The sequence below is a fragment of the Rhinoderma darwinii genome, chromosome 11, assembly GCF_050947455.1.
Source record: "Rhinoderma darwinii isolate aRhiDar2 chromosome 11, aRhiDar2.hap1, whole genome shotgun sequence".
Classification (NCBI taxonomy): domain Eukaryota; kingdom Metazoa; phylum Chordata; class Amphibia; order Anura; family Rhinodermatidae; genus Rhinoderma; species Rhinoderma darwinii.
Window position 1 is genome coordinate 70,568,602 of NC_134697.1, and position 21,982 is coordinate 70,590,583.

At 40.2% G+C, this 21,982-nt stretch overlaps 1 protein-coding gene across 1 annotated transcript in view; it reads left to right on the plus strand.

Annotated features, from left to right (window-relative positions):
* Nucleotides 1–21,772, plus strand: part of LOC142663931 (heparan-alpha-glucosaminide N-acetyltransferase-like) — a 422,230-nt gene extending 400,458 nt beyond the window's left edge. Inside the window, exons 16-18 of the mRNA XM_075842774.1 lie at nt 8,758–8,828; nt 17,069–17,181; nt 18,563–21,772. Of these exons, the coding sequence (XP_075698889.1) occupies nt 8,758–8,828; nt 17,069–17,181; nt 18,563–18,744 (366 nt within the window). The 3' untranslated portion in view covers nt 18,745–21,772. The remainder of the gene's footprint in view (nt 1–8,757; nt 8,829–17,068; nt 17,182–18,562) is intronic.
* Nucleotides 21,773–21,982: the final 210 nt, after the last annotated feature.

Genomic DNA, 21,982 nt, shown 5'->3' on the forward strand with positions numbered 1-21,982 from the left:
CAGATGAGACCAATTTCTCAATCCATTCACCTATGCTGAATTGTAGGCACCAGAGCTACGATCTGCTAAATGCCAGCATGGTTCACAGTAGACACAGTCTAGTTTTGGGAAATAGCACAACTATAAATGTTGGAGCAATACTCCAACTTGTGTTCTCTTAATATAAAATATAAAATCCCTGTTTTCCGTCTCAAGGAAATTTTATGAATGGCCTACAGGACACCTGAGAAATTCTATATCTTTTGGCTTGACTGCAAGTAATATTTGATGGGAAATGACCACAGTCAGTTGGAAATGTATTTGCAACTGTAGCAGGACTTTCAACAGCTACAATTATTTCATCCAGATATAGTTTATGGAAGATTCCTCGCTCTCTATAGTACCGGTTACACAAAGTTCATTAGTTGAAGTGTCTCTGAGCACTCTGTTGTAACTTCAGCATTTATATTTGGAGAGTTTTCATTCTACTCACCCTGGGCACTTGCCTGTGCACCCCTATCATATTCTTCTATGAGGCTAATCTGTCCACTGTCACCAGAAGTGCTTCCACAGGGGGCTGATATCTCACTATGTTCTTTCTCAGATTGTTTAATATGCTGATATACAGAAAAAAGGAGTCTCCAAGGCGCTGCTGCACTAGGAAGGTAATAGGCATAAACGATATGTAATATTCAAGCGATTTATTGAAAACAAGGCTACGTGTTTCAATGCCGCACCGGCATCTTCATCAGGCCATAAAAGTTTTTTATAGCCTGATGAAGATGCCGGTGCGGCATTGAAACGCGTAGCCTTGTTTTCAATAAATCGCTTGAATATTACATATCGTTTATGCCTATTACCTTCCTAGTGCAGCAGCGCCTTGGAGACTCCTTTTTTCTGTATATCAGCATATCTTCTGCAGTTTTCCTTGGAACACCGGCACTGACTCCTGGCAGCAGCAGCTACTATTCTCTCAACTGTCCGTTATCCTCTTATCCTAGGTGAGCACCTATTTGGATTTTTGGATATTGTACCTCTATTGCCCGGGTAATCTACACTATGTGGCGCTGTGTTTTCTTTCTCCTATCAGATTGTTTAAGAAATGAACACATTTTTGGGAATTTAGCTGTCTGTGCTGATACTTCCTTTTTTTCGTCTGTGCTTTTGAGCACCACTTTTTGGATTTGGACCAGGCGCCATTCTGAAAAAGTAGATGATAATTTATGCTTACTGTGATACCATTATAGCCTATTTAACAACTATAATATTATACCATATAAATAATTATAAAAACATTTTGCAACAAAGTTGTACTATAAAGTGTATACCAATCAACAAAAAATAACGGACACCAAAATGTATACCAAAATGAAAACTGTCTTTTGGGATCTCTTTGTGTCCATTATTGAATCATTCGTTGCTTACGTTATTCTGCTACTATAACGGAGCAGAACAACGGAAGCCAGTGCTAGTGTGAACCTAGTTTTCATGGCTCAGGGCAACAACAACCCTCATTTACCCTTTCCCAACGCAGCCATTTTTCAGATTTAATTTTTTTTCCTCCCCTCCTTCCAAAAGCCATAACTTTTTTTTATTTTTTCCATCTATATAGCCGAAGGAGGGCTTGATTTTTGCGCTCCAAGTTGTAATTTTTTATGGCAAGCTCAGTACATATATAATGCATGCTCAGTACATATGTACAGCAGAAGAACCAAGCTTAGTACATAAATACAGCAAGCTCAGTACAAATCAAGCTTAGTACATAAATACAGCACCAGAATAAAGCTCAGTAAAAAAAATACAAGACCAGAACCAAGATCAGTATATATATACAACACCAAAACTAAGCTCAGTACATATATACAGCACCAAAACCAAGCTCAGTACATGTAGATATGTTTTAAGCTTGGTTGTTATGATGTATATATGTACTAAGCTTGGTTTTGGTATTGTATTTATGTACTGTGCTTGGTTCTAGTGCTGTATATATGTACAGAGCTAGGTTCTGGTGCTGTATTTATGTACTGAGCTTTGTTGTGGTGCTGTATGTATGTACTAAGCTTTGTTGTGGTGCTGTATATATGAACTAAGCTTTATTGTGGTGCTGTATATATATGTACTGATCTTTGTTCTGGAGTTGTATTTATGTACTGAGCTTTGTTCTGGCGCTGTATATATGTATTGAACTTTGTTCTGGTGCTGTATATATGTACTGAGCTTGGTTCTGTTGCTGTATATATGTACTGAGCTTTGTTCTGGTTCTGTATATATGTACTGAGCTTGGTTCTGGTGCTGTATTTATGTACTTAACTTTGTTCTGGCACTGCACATATGCACTGAGCTTCGTTCTGCTGCTGTATATATGTACTGAGCTTGGTTGTGGTTCTGTATATATATATATATATACTGTGCTTTGTTCTGGTGATGTATATATGTACAGAGCTTTGTTCTGGTGCTGTATATATGTACTGAGCTCCTATGTCCTTTTTACAATGTGGAGCCCAAAACAGAATTTCATATTCTAGATGTGGCCTTTGAAGGGATTTATAGAGGGGTAATATTACATTTGAATCACAGGTTTTTATCTCTCTTTTTATACACCTTAAAATCCAAATTGCTTTTGCAGCTGCTGCCTGACATTGAGTTTTGCTGCTTAGCTTATTCGTTACTAGAATACCCAGGTCCTTCTATTGTTCCGTTATCCCCAGTTTTATTCCATTTAATGTATATGACTTAATGCTATTACTGCGTCCTAAGTGCATTACTTTACATTTATCAACATGTAATTTCATCTGCCATGTTTCTGACCATGCCGCCAGCTTATCTAGTTATTTCTGTAATATTTTAAAGTCAAGCTGAGTTTTAAGTATTCTACAAAGTTTTGTATCGTCAGCAAAAACTGACACCTTGCTATCAATCCCATCCACAAGGTCATTAATATAGAGATTAAAAAGAATTGGACCTAACACCGATACTTGTGGTATCCCGCTGCTGACTTCAACCCACTTTGAGTAAGTTCCATTTATAACAACTCTTTGTTTTCTGTCCCGTAACCAATTCTTTACCCACTTGTATACATTTTCCCCCAGTCCCTGTGTCTGTAGCTTCAGAATAAGACTGTTGGGTGGAACAGTATCAAATGCTTTTGCAAAATCCAAATAAATCACATCAGCCGCATGACGAGCATTCAGATTTGCACTGACTACCTCATAGAAACCGAGCATGTTAGTTAGGCACGACCTGTTTTCATGAATCCATGCTGGTTATCAGTTATTAGACTATTCACGCTATATATTTTTGTAGTTCATCTCTTAGAATACCCTCAAATACTTTACATACCACAGATGTCAAACTTACTGGACGATAGTTACTCGGTTCCGCCTTCTTACCCTTCTTAAATATTGGTACAACATTAGCCGTCCTCCAATCCTGTGGCACTGATCCTGTTACAAGAGATTCTAATAAGATGAGATACAGTGGTCTGTCCAATACTGAGCTCAATTCCCTTATTACTCGTAGATTAATTTCATCTGGGCCAGGGGATTTATCAATATTTAATTTGCTCAGATGCAGATGCACTTCCTCCTGTGCTAAGCAGGTTATATTGGGTGGGGAACCTTTATCACTGTCCCCCTGAATATCTTGTACTGGCAGGTCATCAGTGAACACAGAGGAAAAGTACATGTTTAATATCTCAACCCTCTCTTTGTCCTCAACAATTATATTCCCATGCTTATCTTTAAGAGGGACAATATTATCAGATTTTTTCTTTTTGGCATTAATGTATTTATAACATTTTTTGGGATTAATTTTAATGTTGTTAGCAATTTGTTTTTCTGTAGATAACTCTGCTAACTTGATTTCATTTTTACATTTTCTACTGAGATCTTTGTAAGCCTGGAATGCTTCTGCTGAGCCCTCAGCCTTCAATATGTACTGAGCTATGTTCTTGTACTGTATTTATATGCTGAACTTGGTTCTCGAGTTGTATATATGTAATGAGCTTCACTTTGGTGCTGTATATCTGTATTGAGATGTCCCCGTAAAGTCCTCCTTAGATAGTAGCGTTCCCTGTAGTTAGTGCCCCCTGTAGCGTCCCCTGTAGTGTCCCCTGTAGATAGGGCCCCCTGTGGTGTTGTTATTATTATTATCATTGCCTGTAGATAGTAACCCCTGTAGCGTTCCCTGTAGATAGTGCCCCCTGTAGCGTTCCCTGTAGATAGTGCTCCCTGAGGTGTTCCCTGTAGATAGGGCCCCTATATAGTCCTCCCCTGTAATTAGTGCCCCCTATATAGTCCTCCACTGTAGTTAGTGCCCCTATATAGTCCTCCCCTGTAGTTAGTGGCCCCTATATAGTCCTCCCCTGTCATTAGTGGCCCTATATAGTCCTCCCCGGTAGTTAGTGGCCCCTATATAGTCCTCCCCTGTAGTTAGTGGCCCCTATATAGTCCTCCCCTGTAGTTAGTGCCCCTATATAGTCCTCCCCTGTAGTTAGTGCCCCCTATATAGTCCTCCCCTGTAGTTAATGTCCCCTATATAGTCCTCCCCTGTAGTTAGTGTCCCCTATAGTCATCTGCTGTAGTTAGTGCCCCCTATATAGTCCTCCCCTGTCATTAGTGCCCCTATATAGTCCTCCCCTGTAGTTAGTGTCCCCTATATAGTCATCCCCTGTAGTTAGTGTCCCCAATAGATAAGGCCCCAACACTGCTCACAGTAATAGGAAAAAAGACAAAAAATTATATGTCTACCTGTCCCGTTTCCGTGCCGTCTTCCAGCGACGCCAGTCCTCCTCTAGCGGAATGACGCAGCAGTGCGATGACGTCATTGCTCCGACTGCATCATTGCTAAAGCGCTGAATGGCGAGGCATCATGTGCCGCGCCAGGGCAGCACTAGTCAGCTTCTAAGGACGGGGATACAATTCAGTGCAGGGGGCCAGTTCCAGTTTTGTGTATGGCTGGGATGGGGGGAATGACCCTACCACTAAAAAATCAAATAACTTTTTTTAGCTTTATATCAAATACTTGATCAATGATGCAAATACACAATTGTACTCTTCGTAAAATGTCTTTAAAGGGAATGTGTCGCTAGAATTTTTTTTTGAGTTGAATAGTTAGTAAATACATGATTGGACATTGTTCTAATTTTTTTAATTTTTTCACAAGTCAGGAAATATTATAAATTAGATTCTAATTTATAAAATTTCCATGTGCTGGTCATTAGAGGGAGCAATTCCCAAAATTGCAGCATTGGCATGTGGTAAAGCAACCACATTGCTTTATGCTGCAAAATTTGAGAAGACACACTTGCTCTAGTGTGCTCAATTAATCCCCCTCCTTTATCCTGGCTAGTGCCAGGAGAAAGGAGGGGGTTGAATGTTCAAACCTCCTACACTGTGTGCAGCCATTTTTTGAGCGAATGCACAGTATAGTAGGCTTACATACAGTGGTAATCACACACTAAAACACGAACATACACAGACATAACTTACCTGCTCCTTCCGCCGCCACTGCCGCCGCTCCCTCCGCTCCTAGTGCTTGCTTCTGAACACATGTCCGGAAGCCGCGACCGGAAGTAGTCATCTTACTGTTCGGCCGCGGCTTCTGGTCCACATGAAAATGGCGCCGGATGTCGCTTGGCCGAAGACCTTCCTTTTGGACTGTGTGGGAACGGCGCATGCGCCGTTCCCAAACAGACGGCGTACGCTATAGTGAATGGAACGGCTCCCGTTCGCATTCTCTATGGGGATGTATGTGCCGTATTCCATCTCTGTATGTGTCGTTAATCGACACATACAGAGATGAAAAAAAAAATGGCACCATAGGGGCCATAGTGAAGTAAAAGTTAGAAAAAAAAAGTAAAACACAAACACACAAATAAATAAAATTTATTTTAATAAAACACTAAAAGCAAATTGATATAAAAAAAATTTTTTTTGCGACACCTGTCCTTTAAGACTAAACTCCTAGTATAATTTCTTTACCTTCTGTCCTTTTCATTTAAAATTAACATATAGTGATGTCCCTGCTAACTCTGGGGTTAGGAGCTCAGTGAGCATAGTTACTCAATGCTTTACAACTTTTCCTGTACTATTGAGATAGCTGTCAGTCACTGAGTAGGACCACCCACTGGACTATAATCCCAGAGTTAGCAAGCAGTTAAAGAGGCTCTGTCACCAGATTTTGCAACCCCTATCTGCTATTGCAGCAGATAGGCGCTGCAATGTAGATAAGAGTAACGTTTTTATTTTAAAAAAACGAGCATTTTTGGCCAAGTTATGACCATTTTTGTAGTTATGCAAATGAGGCTTGCAAAAGTCCAAGTGGGTGTGTTTAAAAGTACAAGTCCAAGTGGGTGTGTATTATGTGCGTACATCGGGGCGTTTTTAATACTTTCACTAGCTGGGCGCTCTGATGAGAAGTAACATCCTCTTCTCTTCAGAACGCCCAGCTTGTGACAGTGCAGATCTGTGACGTCACTCACAGGTCCTGCATCGTGACGGCCACATCGGCAGCAGAGGCTACAGTTGATTCTGCAGCAGCATCAGCGTTTGCAGGTAAGATCGACTTACCTGCAAACGCTGATGCTGCTGCAGAATCAACTGTAGCCTCTGGTGCCGATGTGGCCGTCACGATGCAGGACCTGTGAGTGACGTCACAGATGTGCACTGTCACAAGCTGGGCGTTCTGAAGAGAAGAGGATGTTACTTCTCTTCAGAGCGCCCAGCTAGTGAAAGTATTAAAAACGCCCCGATGTACGCACATAATACACACCCACTTGGACTTGTACTTTTAAACACACCCACTTGGACTTTTGCAAGCCTCATTTGCATAATTACAAAAATGGTCATAACTTGGCCAAAAATGCTCGTTTTTTTAAAATAAAAACGTTACTGTAATCTACATTGCAGCGCCTATCTGCTGCAATAGCAGATAGGGGTTGCAAAATCTGGTGACAGAGCCTCTTTAAATAAAAACTCACAACACTATATATCTCTCTGCTTAGCTCGACCTGCTCTATGACATGCTGACAGTAGATCAGACGGCATGTTGAACATCACAGATTAAAATAATAAAACATTTTTGTAGCTTTAAAAATAATTTTCAATTTATCAGGAAACCTAGCATGCATGCATGCACTGCCGGCCTTAGGATAGATGGTAATTTTCTTTCGGCACCTCACCACCTTTTTAAAAAAATGCCCCATAAAAAAGTACAAAGCACCCACACAGTATAATGCCCTTTTAAGTGCCCACACACAGTATAATGCCTTTTTAATGCTCCCACACAGTATAATGCCCCCCACGCAGTATAATGTCCCTTTCATGCCCCCATACACTATAATGCCTCCATAGTTGCCCCACAGAGTATAATGCTCCCATAGCTGCCTCCACACAGTATAATGCCCCGTTTAGTACCCCCACTCAGTATAATGCCTCCTTTACTACCCCCACACAGTATGATGCCCCGTATTGCCTTCTTCCACAGTATAATGTCCCACATATTTTAATTTCCCCCAAGTGCCTCCACAGAATATAAATAAAGTCTTGGTGCCTGGATGCCCGGGGAGCGAGCGGTGGTTGGTTTTTACTCACTGCTCCTTCTCTGCTTCGGCCCCGAATCTGCGCTGAGTCTGACACACATTGCATTATAATGTCACGTCAAGGCACCGGAGAAGAGAAGAAGCGTCGGGGCCAGAAGGCAGCTGCAGAGTCGTCAGGCCTGGGCACTTCAGATATGCAAGGGGTGCGGAGGCAGCGCAGCACCCTCTTCCTCTTGCTGGAGTGATGCGTCCTGTGTGATCACACAGGTCGCACACAATAAAGGCCGGCCCTGCATGCATGCATTTAATTCCCTGTACTGATATCAAGCAATGTACATCCATGCTCATAGAAGGTAATGTGAGAATAGTAGTGGTAATGTAACAGAGATTCTTTTTTTTTGTAGGATTAAATCAGCGCAGGTGTGGTCTCCTAGGCTTTCTATTGTCATAATAAATATTACTATTATGCCAAAAATGTGTGACCTATTCTTTTAAGATGGGCTCTTTGGCTACTATTCCTCTCAGGCCATTTACATTGCTGTCCACTGCTCTCTTTAAATCTCAGCAATGTGAGAGGCACAACTTTTATGATGCTTTCTGCTGAGATGAATCATAGAATTATTTGTGAAAGCGAGAATGTGGCGGATGATTATTGAGATTAAAGAGGCCATAAAATACAATACATCCATAGCTCTTTAATATTTAATGATATTTTTCTGCCAGATCTGGTGAAAACAAATTATTTCCACTGTTTTTCTGTAATAACATTATTATTATTATTATTATTATTTTTATTTTTTTTAAAAAGACAATATTTTGTTTTTCCCAAATTCAGTTAGTGAGCTTCTGTGCAGCTTATCTATACAGCCTTCCTAAATAGGGCACAAGATCATCTCATCACCCTCATCCGTTAGTATTGACCTTGCCCCAATTTGTAGATTTGCATAAAACAGAGAACGAAAGAATATGTTTCCTAATTATTTGTTTGCATGTCTTACAACCGTAGGCATCGATGTGAAGCTAGAGATCCTTATCCTTGTCAGTACAAACAGGGCATGCAAGGACTAGGAGGTCAATCCTGTGTGTGCCCTTGTGGTGACAAAGAGGTTAAACTATACATTTTGTGTAATCAATGAAAACACTTATGATCAATGAATGCCCATATGTCCCCTCTGATGTTCACAGTTCAACCATCTATCCCTTCTTCTAAACTGGTGGGCTTATTTATTTTTCCACAGGGGATTATCTCGGCCATCTTAACCAAGTGTACAAGGGATGAAGGATTTATCCCCATCAATAAAAACCTCTGGTAAGTGCTTCTAAGCCAAACTGGAACATTTGCTGTAACAAAGCCTGGTCATTATTCAGTCCAAACTTAAACATTAACAGCTCCACATACGCGACGATTTCATGGTAAGAAAGGTTTGTGGAGCCCCGGGGCAGCATTACCATTAATAAACTGGTTATTTCCGTCTCAAGTGGCCAAATTAATTACCCACTACTACTTCTCACCTTATTCATTGTAAATCATATAATGACCATGTAGGGTTTATTTGGTGAGAAATCTGGCTTTGTGATGTGATAATGTATTTTTATTGTATGACCATAGATAGTGAACCATGAAAATATTGGATACGTGAAGGCAACATTCTGAATAATATGAAATGTGTCAAGGATTTAAATATTCAAATGTCATGCAAGAGTTGGGCTTAGGCTTTGTTCATCCTGGTAATAATGGATTTCATCAGGCTTTCCAGTATTTGGGGACACCATGAATATCTGGTCTCCGAAACTCTACTTGCTATCAAAAATACTGGAACTCTGATGGAACACATTAAAGTCAATTGGATCTGTCAGGATTCGACGTTATCTGATCAAAAATGGATCCAGAATGGCTGTCACGGCTCTATTATAAAAGGAAGGCATCACAATAATGTAAAAATGTATTGTAAGGCTACATTCATAAGAGTGTATCAGATTCACGTGCGTGAAAAACACGCGTGAATCTGGTCCCTGTGTTGTGTTATGCATCAGTGTGCTTTGCGAGTGGCATGCGTTGTTCATGCACTCGCAAAGCATATCTTTTTTTATTTTTTATTATTTTCAATTGATTTGATGCACAAATCACGCACCGCACACGAATGTGCATGCGTGTGCGGTGCGTGTTTTTCACGCACCCATTTACATCAATGGGCGCGTAGGTGCGTGATAATTCCTGCATGTGTGAACGGCCTCATTGAAATCAATGGGTCCGTGTGCTGCGAGTGATTTCCATGCACAGCTCACGGACGTTATTCACATTTGTCTGAATGAGCCCTTAAGGCCATAGGTTATACATATATTATCGAAATGTGGAGCTCCATAGGAACAAGAACACTTCACAGAGCTGAGATTGAACCAGCAGCTAATATGGAATAAGCATAATGTATTAACATTTCAGGCAGACAGATTAACCTTATTAGAGGTGAGGCTGGGTTCACATTTATGTAGGAGGCTGTGTTCAGAGCTACCATCGTAAATTCTGTCAAAATGATAGACATCAAAATAGAACACAACAGACGCAATTAAGTCAATGGGGTCCGTCAGATACCGTAGGTATCCGTTTTACGATGGATACGGCACTGTGTTGTGGTTTTCATTATAAAAGGAAGCCAGTATAGCAGACGACACATTACAATAAATATGACAATATAGAAAAGCGTGAACAGATTTTTGTTTCCAGTCTTCAAATTGTGGCTTTTTTCGATGATACTGTGTGTTTTGGCCAAATTAAATGTTGCTATCTCCATCGCACCATATTGACCCGCTTTGGGTTATTGCGGTACTGTGTTTCAAAGAAAATTATCAAGTGTCATTATAGTCAGTTGATATTTGTTTGTTTGTTTCTATCGTGTATACCATACCCCTAAAGTAATATGAAATTTTAATTTTGCGTATACATTAACTATAGGGGGTGCAAGAGGTACCTGGAGCCTGAGGGGCCCAACATACTCCTTCTGCCCCATATGAAAATACCAGTACTCTAAATAATGTGTGATAGTTGCTCACTATCTTACAGTTTGTATTGAGGCCATGATCTTAAAGGGGTTGTCCACTACCGGACATCTGATGAACTATACACCGGATAGGTGGACACCCAGACCCCGCACCGATCAGCTGCTCCGGCTGCCTGCAGGCACCGGATATCATTGCACAGAATGCAATGCACAGAGCCGGAAGCAGTTGGCTCCGTACACTGCATAGCGGCTGAGCTGCAGAACTGCACCTCTGTTCCTATTCACTTGAAGAGGAGCAGAGCTGCTATTACATGACCGGAGCCATCTGCTTCCGGCATGGACGTCCGGTGGCCGGAGGCAGGCGGAGTAGCTGATCGTGCGGGGTCTGGGTGTTGGACTCGCCCCGATCATATACTGATGACCTATCCGGTGGATAGATCATCAGTTGTCTGGCAGTGGACAACTCCTTTAAGGCTTATGGTCCACATCAACAGGTCAAAGATTTTGGCAGGTTTAAATTCTATCAGCAAACTGCTCCGTAGCCAATTTGCTAATAATTTCTGTAAATTAGCTGTTTATTATGAAGTATAACAAAAATAATAGCAGCTAAGCTCAAGGCAATTGCATCTTTAGACTCCACTTACATTAAACCCACAGACCTAAACAACAGTATGACCATAGGAGATAAACTTCCAAAATAGCTGGTGCCCATCCCTGCTTCAAACCATTCATATCAAGATAAAAATATAACATATTTTCAGAAAGGTGGTCTGAATTTTGGAACAGATTTATTGAGACACAAATTTACATATTCTATGTCCAAAATACATAAATGAAATGCAAAAACACAAGTGCTAGATTTATCAACTTCCCCCTCAACTCCTCATGCTCACCATTCTTACACCCAAGAAGGCACTTGACAGCTTTACAGGAGAACTAAAAATCAATACACAGTTACTTACAAGCATTCAGTATGCAGATGGTGTAGGCAGCCCTTCAACAGACAGATAAATGGCTTTTAGGAAGTATTAAAATAAAGTAGCACAGATGAGTACTATCAAGGAAGAGTGTACTGGAAAGGTTCCCTTATGTGATTTATTTAATTTCTATAATGTATTCACTGTGTGCAGCAATGAGATGAGTGTAAGAACATCCCAGCTGTATATGTTGTGAATCCAGGGCTTGAAGATCAGTTGTGTAATACACAAAAATCTAAAATACATGATTTCATGCATCAGGGCACTGGCTATAAACATTGATTTACTGATACAATTTTATCGAGTGTCAGGACTTTCTTGTGTCCACATTATGTTTGCAACTTTGAACTTTCTTACTACATAATACATATAGTTTTGAAAGGGTATGGGATTACATGGCGGCACAGTAGCAATCATTTCTACCCTGCAGCCACCGCACAAATTGTACATAATGTGTATGCTACTCCCATGTTCATATACAAATTCTTCCATGCCCATTTTTCAAGGATTGCTCAAATCGTGTGAGAGCTGTAACTAAGAGGCTATGCCCACTCCCCTTGCAGTCAACCCCTGGGTACCACATAAGCAACAGTTAATTGCGTAATTACATAGTTACATAATTGATAAGGTTGAAAAAAGACACAGGCCTATCAAGCCAACCTATAATGCTACCATTTTGATCCAGAAGAAGGCAAAAACCCCCATGAGGTTGATGCCAATTGCCTCATTAGGGAAACAATTCCTCCCTGACTCCAAATATGACAATCAGAATAAATCCATGGATCAACGTCCCATCTCCATAATCTAGTACTCATATTGTATTTTTCTAGAAAAGCATCAAGGCCTTTCTTAAACTAGCTCAATAAATCAACCATCACAATTGCTAACATATAGAGAGGGGATGTACAACACTCTAGAACAGGTTAGGGGAGCAGGGCATGGTTCTTACCTGATTTACAGTTGTAGAGTACCTCCACTTTAGACATCCTTAAATATTAGGGAATTGCTTGAACATCAAATTCTTGTCGGAAGGCGGGGTGCCAAAAAATGTTTAAATTCACTGCAGTTTCCCGGAGGTCCCGTCAGTAATTTATACACTGATGTAGCAAATGGAGCCCAGACTATAGACAATGTTAAAACAATCTATAGCTTGCTAATGGGCTGTAGGGGAAATCCTTAGGTGCTTGAAAACTGACAATCTCTACGGGTCTTTTTCTAGATTGATCCCAATTCGAATGTGGTATATAGTTAATAACAATATATCAGCTATTTTATACAATTTCTCCACATTTTATGTAAAGTAGATGCAATTACCATATTTTTCGGACTATAAGACGCAGTTTTTGGCAAGAATAAATCTTGCTAAAAAGTCCCTGCGTCTTATAATCGGCAGTCAAGGGACCCGGCAACGCCGGGCCCCCTGACCCATGATGTGCCGGTACATCATGGAGCGGGGAGGGGATAATGTTTGGAGCGGCCTCACGCGCTGATATAACACGATGGACCAACACTGTTGCTCAGTGTCCAAAGTCCTGTTTTCAGATGAAAGTAAATTTTGCATTTCATTTGGAAATCCAGGTCCCAGAGTCTGGAGGAAGAGTGGCGAGGCATCAATCCAAGTTGCTTGCGGTCCAGTGTGAAGTTTCCACAGTCAGTGATGGTTTGTGGAGCCATGTCATCTGCTGGTGTTGGTCCACTGTGTTACCTGAGCATTTTTTTAATACTTCCCTCTTTGCATCCCAACGCTCATAACATTTTATTTTGTGTACGACACAGTTGTATTAGACTTTGTTTTTTGCGTAAAGAGTTATACTTTATGTAGATACCATTTTTTGGTAAATACATTATCGTTTAATTTATATAAATTTTGATTTTTGGCGAAAATGTAGAAGAAAAGCAGTTCCGCTGCTGTTTTAATATTCTTTTTTTACACCATACACCGATCATCATAAATAATGTTATACAGTTGTTGTTCAGGTTGTTACGGTCATGGCTATACCAAATATTTCTATATTATTTCATGTTTTGGGACTTATATATAAAAAAGCTTATTTATTGTAAAAAAAAAATGTGCGTTTCTGTGTATTTTTTAACTTTTTTTTATTTATTTAAAATTAATGTTTTTTTTTTATTTATTTAAAATTAATGTTTTTTTTACATTAATTTAACTTTTTTTTTTAATCCCATAAAGGGATTTTTAATTTTAATTTTAATTTTTTAACTGTAATGTACTGGCATATATTTATATGCTAGTACATTAGCCTGTGTATTGATTGTACACAGGCAGTTGTTAGGGCATACCTAAGTATGCCCTAACAACAGGGAATATGTTCAGACAGCCCTGGGGTCTTTTAATGGACCCTGGGCTGTCTGGCCATACAAGTTATGGGCTTTGATCGCGTCACAGGGATTTTCTTTAAAGCGATCAAAGGGCAGTCCCCCCTCTTATTTACTTTGAATGCCGCGATCAGCTTTGATCGCGGCATTCAAGGGGTTAACGGCGGAGAGAAGAGGTTTATTTTCTCTCCGCCGTTAGAGCGGGGCTGCAGCTATGTATTACAGCCATTGTCCCGCACCCAATCATGTGCGGACACGGCTGTCACACAGGACGAGAATGCTCGTCCTAATGCGCGGAGTACCCGCCGCTCAAGATGAGCATTCTCGTCCTGTGTTGGCAACTAGTTAATAAATAAATGTATTTAATAAGACTACAGCTGAGAGGTCCTTGAAGGCATACCCCCTTTTGGTCTTAAGCAGGTCTTTACATTGCACCTGACCCAAGGATAACTTTCTTTAAGACCTGTAACCCTTCCTGGAGACCTTGCCCACATGAATTGAACCATAGTTGAAAGTGATCCACCGTGGCAAAAAACTCCACAAACCAATTAAATAACTTTATTTTCTTTCCACTCTGCCTTCAAAGACCCCTTTCTTCCATGCTGCTGCAACAAAGAAAATTGCTATCAAAGAAAATAACTGCACAAAACATGAGTCCCAAGTCACCACGGACACACCTGCCATGACAGAAGCAACCAAATATATGAAATATAGATTCCCTGCCTCATTTGTTGCAACATTTTTATTTTTTATTTGATTTGTAGGGTGGGTGGGAATCTTCTTCTTTGCAGCTCCCAGGATGAAAGGACTGTTATCCCCCTCAACCCCCCTTTTTTTAACCTATAAAAGTTCCTCATCAAACAAAACATTACCCCAGGTTAACCCATTAAAACCAACTCTTACATTATCACCTTATATCTCCCGCTAATGCTCCCTCTGTCATGATGCTCCCTACATTACACCTTCGGTTACATTGCGGGGCTTACTGTTGATGTGCACGTGTCTTGTATAGATGGAGGTTGGGTGCTTAGAATCATTTCATCTGGTGGTACCAAAGAACTTCAGTCTGATGCTGTATACAAGTCTTTAAAGAGGACCTGTCACCTCTCCTGACATGTCTAAATACTTGTATTCCCCATTAAATAACAATTCTGGGATATATTTTCTTAGAACTCTGTTTAACCCATTATTGACCGCCCCATAGTGTTTTTACGGCAGTCACTAACGCGCTTTATTCCGATGCATAGGCCTTCTTACGGCGCTGCATCGGAATAAATAAACAGAGCAGGGAGCCGTTAAATCTCCCTGCTCTCAGCTGCCAGAGGTAGCTGAGGGCTGGGGGCATCCCTGCTTGAACGGGTGAGATCGATATCAGTATCGATCTCACCCGCTTAACCCCTCAGAAGAGGCGCTCAATAGCGAGTGCCGCATCTGAATTGATTTAGAGAGGGGGAGGGAGCTCCCTCTCATCCGACCGGCACCCGGCGATAAGATCGCCGGGTGCCGGTGTCTTCTATGGCAGCTGGGGGGCCTAATAAAGGCCCCCAGGTCTGCCTATAGTGTATGCCGGCTAGGTCATTACAAAGGCATGGCCTAGCAGATTCCTGTCCGTCTTACACAGACAGGCATAATACACTGCAATACAGAAGTATTGCAGTGTATGATAAATGTGATTGGATGATCGCATAGTGAAGTCCCCTAGTGGGACTAGTAAAAAAGTAAAAAAAAAGTTTAATGAAAAGTTTTGTTTTTTTTAAAAAGTGAAAAAAAAAACAAAAAACACTTTTTCCCCTTACAAACTGCTTTATTATTAAAAAAACAAAATAAATTTAAAAAAGTTACACATATTTGGTTTCGCCGCGTCCATAATGACCCCAACTATAAAGTTATTACATCATTTAACCCGCACGGTGAACGTCGTAAAAAATAAAATAAGAAACAATGCAAATCTTGCTGTTTTCTTTGAATCCTGCCTTAAAACAAATGCGATTAAAAGTCGCATCTACTCCAAAATGGTACCAATAAAAACTACAAGTCGTCCCGCAAAAAAAAGCCCTCATACAACTGCATTGGCAAAAAAATAAAAACGTTACAGCTCTTCAAATAGAGACAAAAAAACTAATAATTTTGAAAAAAATGTCTTTTTACGGTGTAAATGTAGTAAAACATAAAAAAAACTATATACAATTAGTATTGTTGCAATCGCAACAACCCACTGAATAAAGCTATTGTGTTATTTATACCACATGGTAAACGGCGTAAATTTAGGACGCAAAAAGTGTGGCAAAATTGCAGTTTTTTTTCTATTCTGCCCCCAAAAAAAGTTCATAAAAGTTAATCAATCAATTCTATGTACCCCAAAATAGTGCTATTAAAAATTACAACTTGTCCCGCAAAAAACAAGACCTTGTACAGCTATGTCGACGCAAGAATAAAAAAGTTATAGCTCTTTGAATGAGACGATGGAAAAACTTAAAAAATTTCTTGGTCATTAAGGTCTAAAATAGGCTGGTCATTAAGGGGTTAATGGCATTCCTCTGTTATTCCTCCTAGAAATGTATAAGTGCATTAACAACTGGGTGTTGCCATTCCCCTTGTCAAAGGGGTGTGTCCTTGCACAGTCTTACTCTGTCAGCAGTGATTGGACAGTGTCAGTCTGTATAGGGTCACACCCCCAACTGGTAACACCCAGTTTTCAATGAATGAAACACTAGGAAGTATAACAGAGAAACAGCGAAACGTAGAGTTCTAAGTAAAGATGCTCCAGAATTGTTATTTCATGGGTAATGCAATTATGTACAAAAACAGACATGTCATGACAGCTGACAGGTGGGGAAAAAGGTAAAAATTAGGGTTTGAAATGCACGAAGTCCCAGATAGTATCTAAAATAGCTATTGTGTTCATGTCAATGCCTGTTACATCTATGAAGAAACTTGACCTTCTGCCCTCTTGGTCATTATAGGCATCAGCCGAGGATCTACAGAAGCCAGTTAGATTAGTGGCTGTTTTTAGTGGCTGTTTTCCAAGGGGTGGAAGATAAATGGTTTGGTATGACATTGTGAATAAGAAACTGCTTCTTTGAAGATAGTCAGAACATTTCATAAACTGCTGCATTTATTCGGTTACTTCATTACTGCATCTTGTCATTTGAGCTTGGTTTCAATTTCGATAACAATAAGTAGGTGCTTAGGACAAATGGTTCTTTGGATATATTACTTTATCCTTTTCCACATTCCAGGTCTCTGTCCTTCATCACAACACTCAGCTGCTTCTCCTTCCTTCTACTGGGGCTGATGTTTTATGTGATTGATGTGAGAAACTGGTGGGGAGGACAACCATTCATCTACCCAGGTATAATATCTCATCATGCTTATCTCACGAACAGATTTACTGTTACAACACGTCACTGTAGTAGAATAAATGCCTGACCCACAGAACTGGCATTCTAATTCAAAGTATATGCATTCACTCCCAGGCCACATTAGGCTTTGTTCACATCTGCATCAGGGCTCCGTTCTAACGTTCCGTCTGAGTTTTCCATCAGAACGGAGCCCTGACTGAAACAAACAGAAACCATAGGTCTTTGTTTCCATCACCATTGATTTCAATGGTGATGGATCCGGTGCAACTGATTTCCGTTTGTCTCCGTTGTGCAAGGGTTCTGTCGTTTTGTTGGAAGCAATACCGTAGGCTATGTTTGTTTCAGTCAGGGCTCCGTGTTGACGGAAAGCTCCAACGGAGCGTCAGAACAGAGCCCTAACGCAGCTGTGAACGAAGCCTTAACTATGTCTATTCATCGCATAAAGTGACAGGAAGACAGAAGAGGCCCTTTCATTGCTCAGTGACACTGACACATTAGCAAAAGAGACCTATGGTTTCTGGAGCCCATTCTTTTCACCACATGGTGACATGGGGTGGTGACATTGTGACATCAGATGAAGCTTCACACAACATGGTTACATAATAAATAGAGGAGATATCTACTGCTCATGTAGTTTTTTAGGACAGATTTGACTCACACCCATACATGGCCCATATTTTATTGCTTGTCGTCCCTTGTGTAGAGGTTATAGTTTTATTTACACAGGAATGGAAAGATGCCATTTATACTAATCTGACATTTATAGGACTTGAGGAATTGTAGAATGCGAGCAAAGTCTAGTGGAAAACTAAATTTTTATACTAAAAATGCCTAATAAAAATATCAGTCCCATGTAGGCAATCATTATAATGAATATTGTTCAACCACCATGTTCAATCAGTGTAGTTTTTTTAAGCACATCCCCAATTGCAAGAAAATAGTGTTTGTAACATGTAGCTCTCTTGTCACAATGAGGAACTGCACTGTAGAGCAAAATATATATTGTGAACTACAATTCCTATACATTACCAACTTCTACTGTTGCCAACAAAGAATACATTGTCGAGAAGATAGATCCTGCTTGTATTGTATTACTCAAGTAGTTGGAACCGTTCTTTGTGAATCAATAACCCTTATTGGACACAATGTACTGCTGATTTGCAGTGAAGAAGGTGCTCTATTATACTGGTGGCTTTACCTTCATGAGCACTTGGAGGGGTCCCTATTCATTGTGTCATCACTGTGTATATGATTAAGCAGAAATGAGGAAACTTACAAAATCTCCAGAAAGTGACGGATCATAATGTGTGTTGGCGACATAACAACCAGCATGTGTTTTGTTAATTGTTTTGTTTCTTATACCACATCCAGGAATGAATTCAATCTTCGTATACGTCGGACACTCACTTCTGGCTTCATATTTCCCATTTAACTGGGAGGTGAAAATCTGGACGTCTCATTATGAGTTCCTAGCTCAAGATCTTCTGGGCACCGCCATCTGGGTGTTCGTGTCCTACTTGCTGTATAGGAAGAAATTCTTCTTAAAGATTTAAAGACTGGTACCCTATCTAACACTATTTAGATTATCCCTGGATTTAAATTGACTCCAATATCAGTTGTAGATATATTAAGTATGTATCTGTATCATATTGTAGCTCCTGTAGCTCCTATAGAGTTGTAGTCTCCCCGTATTTGCAGAGGTTGTATCCCGGTTCTGACTCTATATCTATCCTAAGTTTGCACATATTTTCCCCTCTCGTTTCCTTGTCCATAGCACCATGATCAAATCTAGCATCAAAGTAGTTCCAGGTAATAATCGTACATAATGTTCTTTCTACTGTGTGGTGTTATATGTCCGACTAATGCTAGTAGGCATAACGCAAAAAAAATAAAACATAAAATAGATGTAAACAAACCAAAAATACTTTGGTTTGCATTAATGACCCTGTACTAAAGAAGGTAATGTTACTCTATGCGAGACATTCAGCCGATTTACTGGCATGGTGTCAGAAAAAAATAATCTGTTGCCCTGATCACTTCAAGTGCAGGTCTGGTTGAAAAAAGGGGTATAAGCAACTTTAGCTGCCAGGCCTACAGGTACTGCTGAATGCACAACATATTACTCTGCCCCTTTAACTAAGGCTTCGTTCACATCTGCGTCAGGGCTCTGTTCACAGGTTCCGTCCGTTGTTTTCGTCAGGGGAATCCGTGAACGGAACCCTGACCAAAACTAATGGATCTGTCACCATTGAAATCAATGGTGATGCAAACGGAAGCCTATGGTTTCCATTTTTTCCAGTCAGGCTTCCGTTCATGGGTTTCCCTGATGGAAAGCTCCGACGGAAACCATGAACGGAGTCCTGACCGAGATGTGAACGAGGCCTAAGCATCGTATGGGCATGCCTGAATTTGCATTGTTCTCTAACAATTGACTAATATTTCTCACCTCACTGATAGCAGTCAGAGCTAGTCCACACGTAACGGAATTTCTGCAGCAATTTCGTTGAAAGGAGATGGGGTTTTTTTTGCGGCAAAAACACACCATTTCCTGCATTTCTGACTGCAGAAAATGGTGCATATTTTGCTGTGCTTTTCACAATGTTGGGAGATGGTGACATCTCCACTGAAAAACGCAACAATTCAGTCCACTTTCCGCAGCAGGAATTGATATGATGTCCGAAAAATATGCACCGCAGGTCAATTTCTGCTTGGAATATTTACGCAACGTGTGGATGAGATTTGTAGTTCTCACCTACTTTGCTGCTACTGTATTCTGCTGCGTATTTTCCGTCTGCAATTCCGGATGGAAAATATGCAGCAATTCCGCTACGTGTGGACGAGCCCTAAAAGTGCTGCAGTAGTCGTAGTTGTGATAAGGGGCTTTACTCCCTTATTACATTTTCACAGTTCATTTGTCCTGCCAATAATTCATATCAATTGCCATAAGTGGATTTTTAATCGCTACATTTTCCTCTCTGACTCCTGATACAATTTTGCTTTATCTCATATTTTAGCGCAAATAACAGAACATAGAAATTGTTAAGATATACATTGCTAAAGTAAAACAGAAAACAGTCCTTGCAATAGACTGGATGCATGTCAGACCTCCAGGGCAGAATCATAGAAGAAGGTTCGCTCCATGACGGAGTACACATCATAGAGCTTGCCAATTAATACACAAAAACAGTGCTTGATTTATGGATGTTCAGTACGTGCAGATTCTTTGCACTTCCCTCCCTCCTTACAGCCAGCCTGGTACTGGGTGATATTAATTTCCCCTTGCAGCCACTATATGTTTTAATTAAAGATGGCAAATAAATCTTAATAGATGAATTGATGAGTAGACGCTGGCTGGGTATGTAATCGGAGGGTGCTTAGAGAGCAGAGATTTTTCAGATAACATGCTTATGACACAAACACTCGGGAAATCAAGCAGCCATCCCATCTACAGGTACTTCTGTAAAAAAAAACATTCTCTTAAATATTTAAGAAGTCAGATCAGTATGCGTGATTCCAGGCAGGGCTGCACAGAATGAAGGAAAGACGGCTACTCTCCCAGACAAAGTAGTTTCCACTGGAATCCCAATAGTTTTATTTCTGCACTAAAGGGAATGTTCATCATTGCAAACCAATTTTTATTCATTGTTTCACTGCACCTAAAATGAAGAATACATACATTTGGTAGGTTAGCAAGATGTAAGGGACAGACGGAAGGATTCAGACTACACAGGGTTTGTTTGGGATCTGAAACCATGGAGACATAGGTCTGCATAGGAGCTGTAGATACAAAAAATTGTAGGATATTTTAAATTGAGAATTTGTACCCAATTGCTTAATTTTTTTTTACAAAAACAATGTAAATGTAATGTTGACTATATTTACATTTCTATATAAATCTGTCCTCTTTATAGACCAGGTTTAATGATGTATTAAGACATACAAGGGGCGATTTATTTAAATTGGTGTGTCCTCGGAGCAGTTGCAACCAAAAGTTGCATATCATGGCAATAGAAATAAGTAAATTTTGTCCATCTGCAAGGGTCATTTGCATCTAGAGGCAATGAACTTACTACAGGGCTAAACTAAATGACGTGCCGATATTACGAGTGCCGATCGACGTGCTATATTATTAATCGGCGCTCATTTACTCCAGTCACAAGGAGCAATGATCGGTAATGTATGGGGACGAACGATCGTTACTATCTTCGTCCATCACCATGCATTTGTATCATGTCAGCAGCGCACATCTCTGTTTACACGGAAAGATGTGCTGCTGACTAGCGACCATTTTATTGGCCGCATAAAAGAACCGATCAGCCGATGAACGAACGTTTGCTCGTTTATTGGCTGATCGTTGCCCTGTTTACACAAGGCAATGATGGTAAACAAGTGTTTATATGAAGTGTTCATCCGATCATTGGCCCATGTAAAATGGACTTAAATCATCTATCCTTCCATCCATCTATCATATACAGTGTATAATTTTCTACTGAAACTTATCTGTTAAAGGAACAGTGTCACCACAAAAAAAAATTTCATGTCAGTTTAATGTTAGTGTTTTATTAAAAACGTTTTTATTTATTTGTGTGTTTGTGTGTTACTTTTTTCTATTTTTTCACTTTTTCTTCCCTATGGGGGCTGCCATTTTTTTTTCTATTTCTGTATGTGTCGATTAACGACACATACAGACATGGAATACGGCAGCCACAGTCCCATAGGGACTGCGAACGGGTCCTGTCCCATCCACTTCTGTGTACGCCGTCTGTGTGGGAACTGCGCATGTGCCGCTCC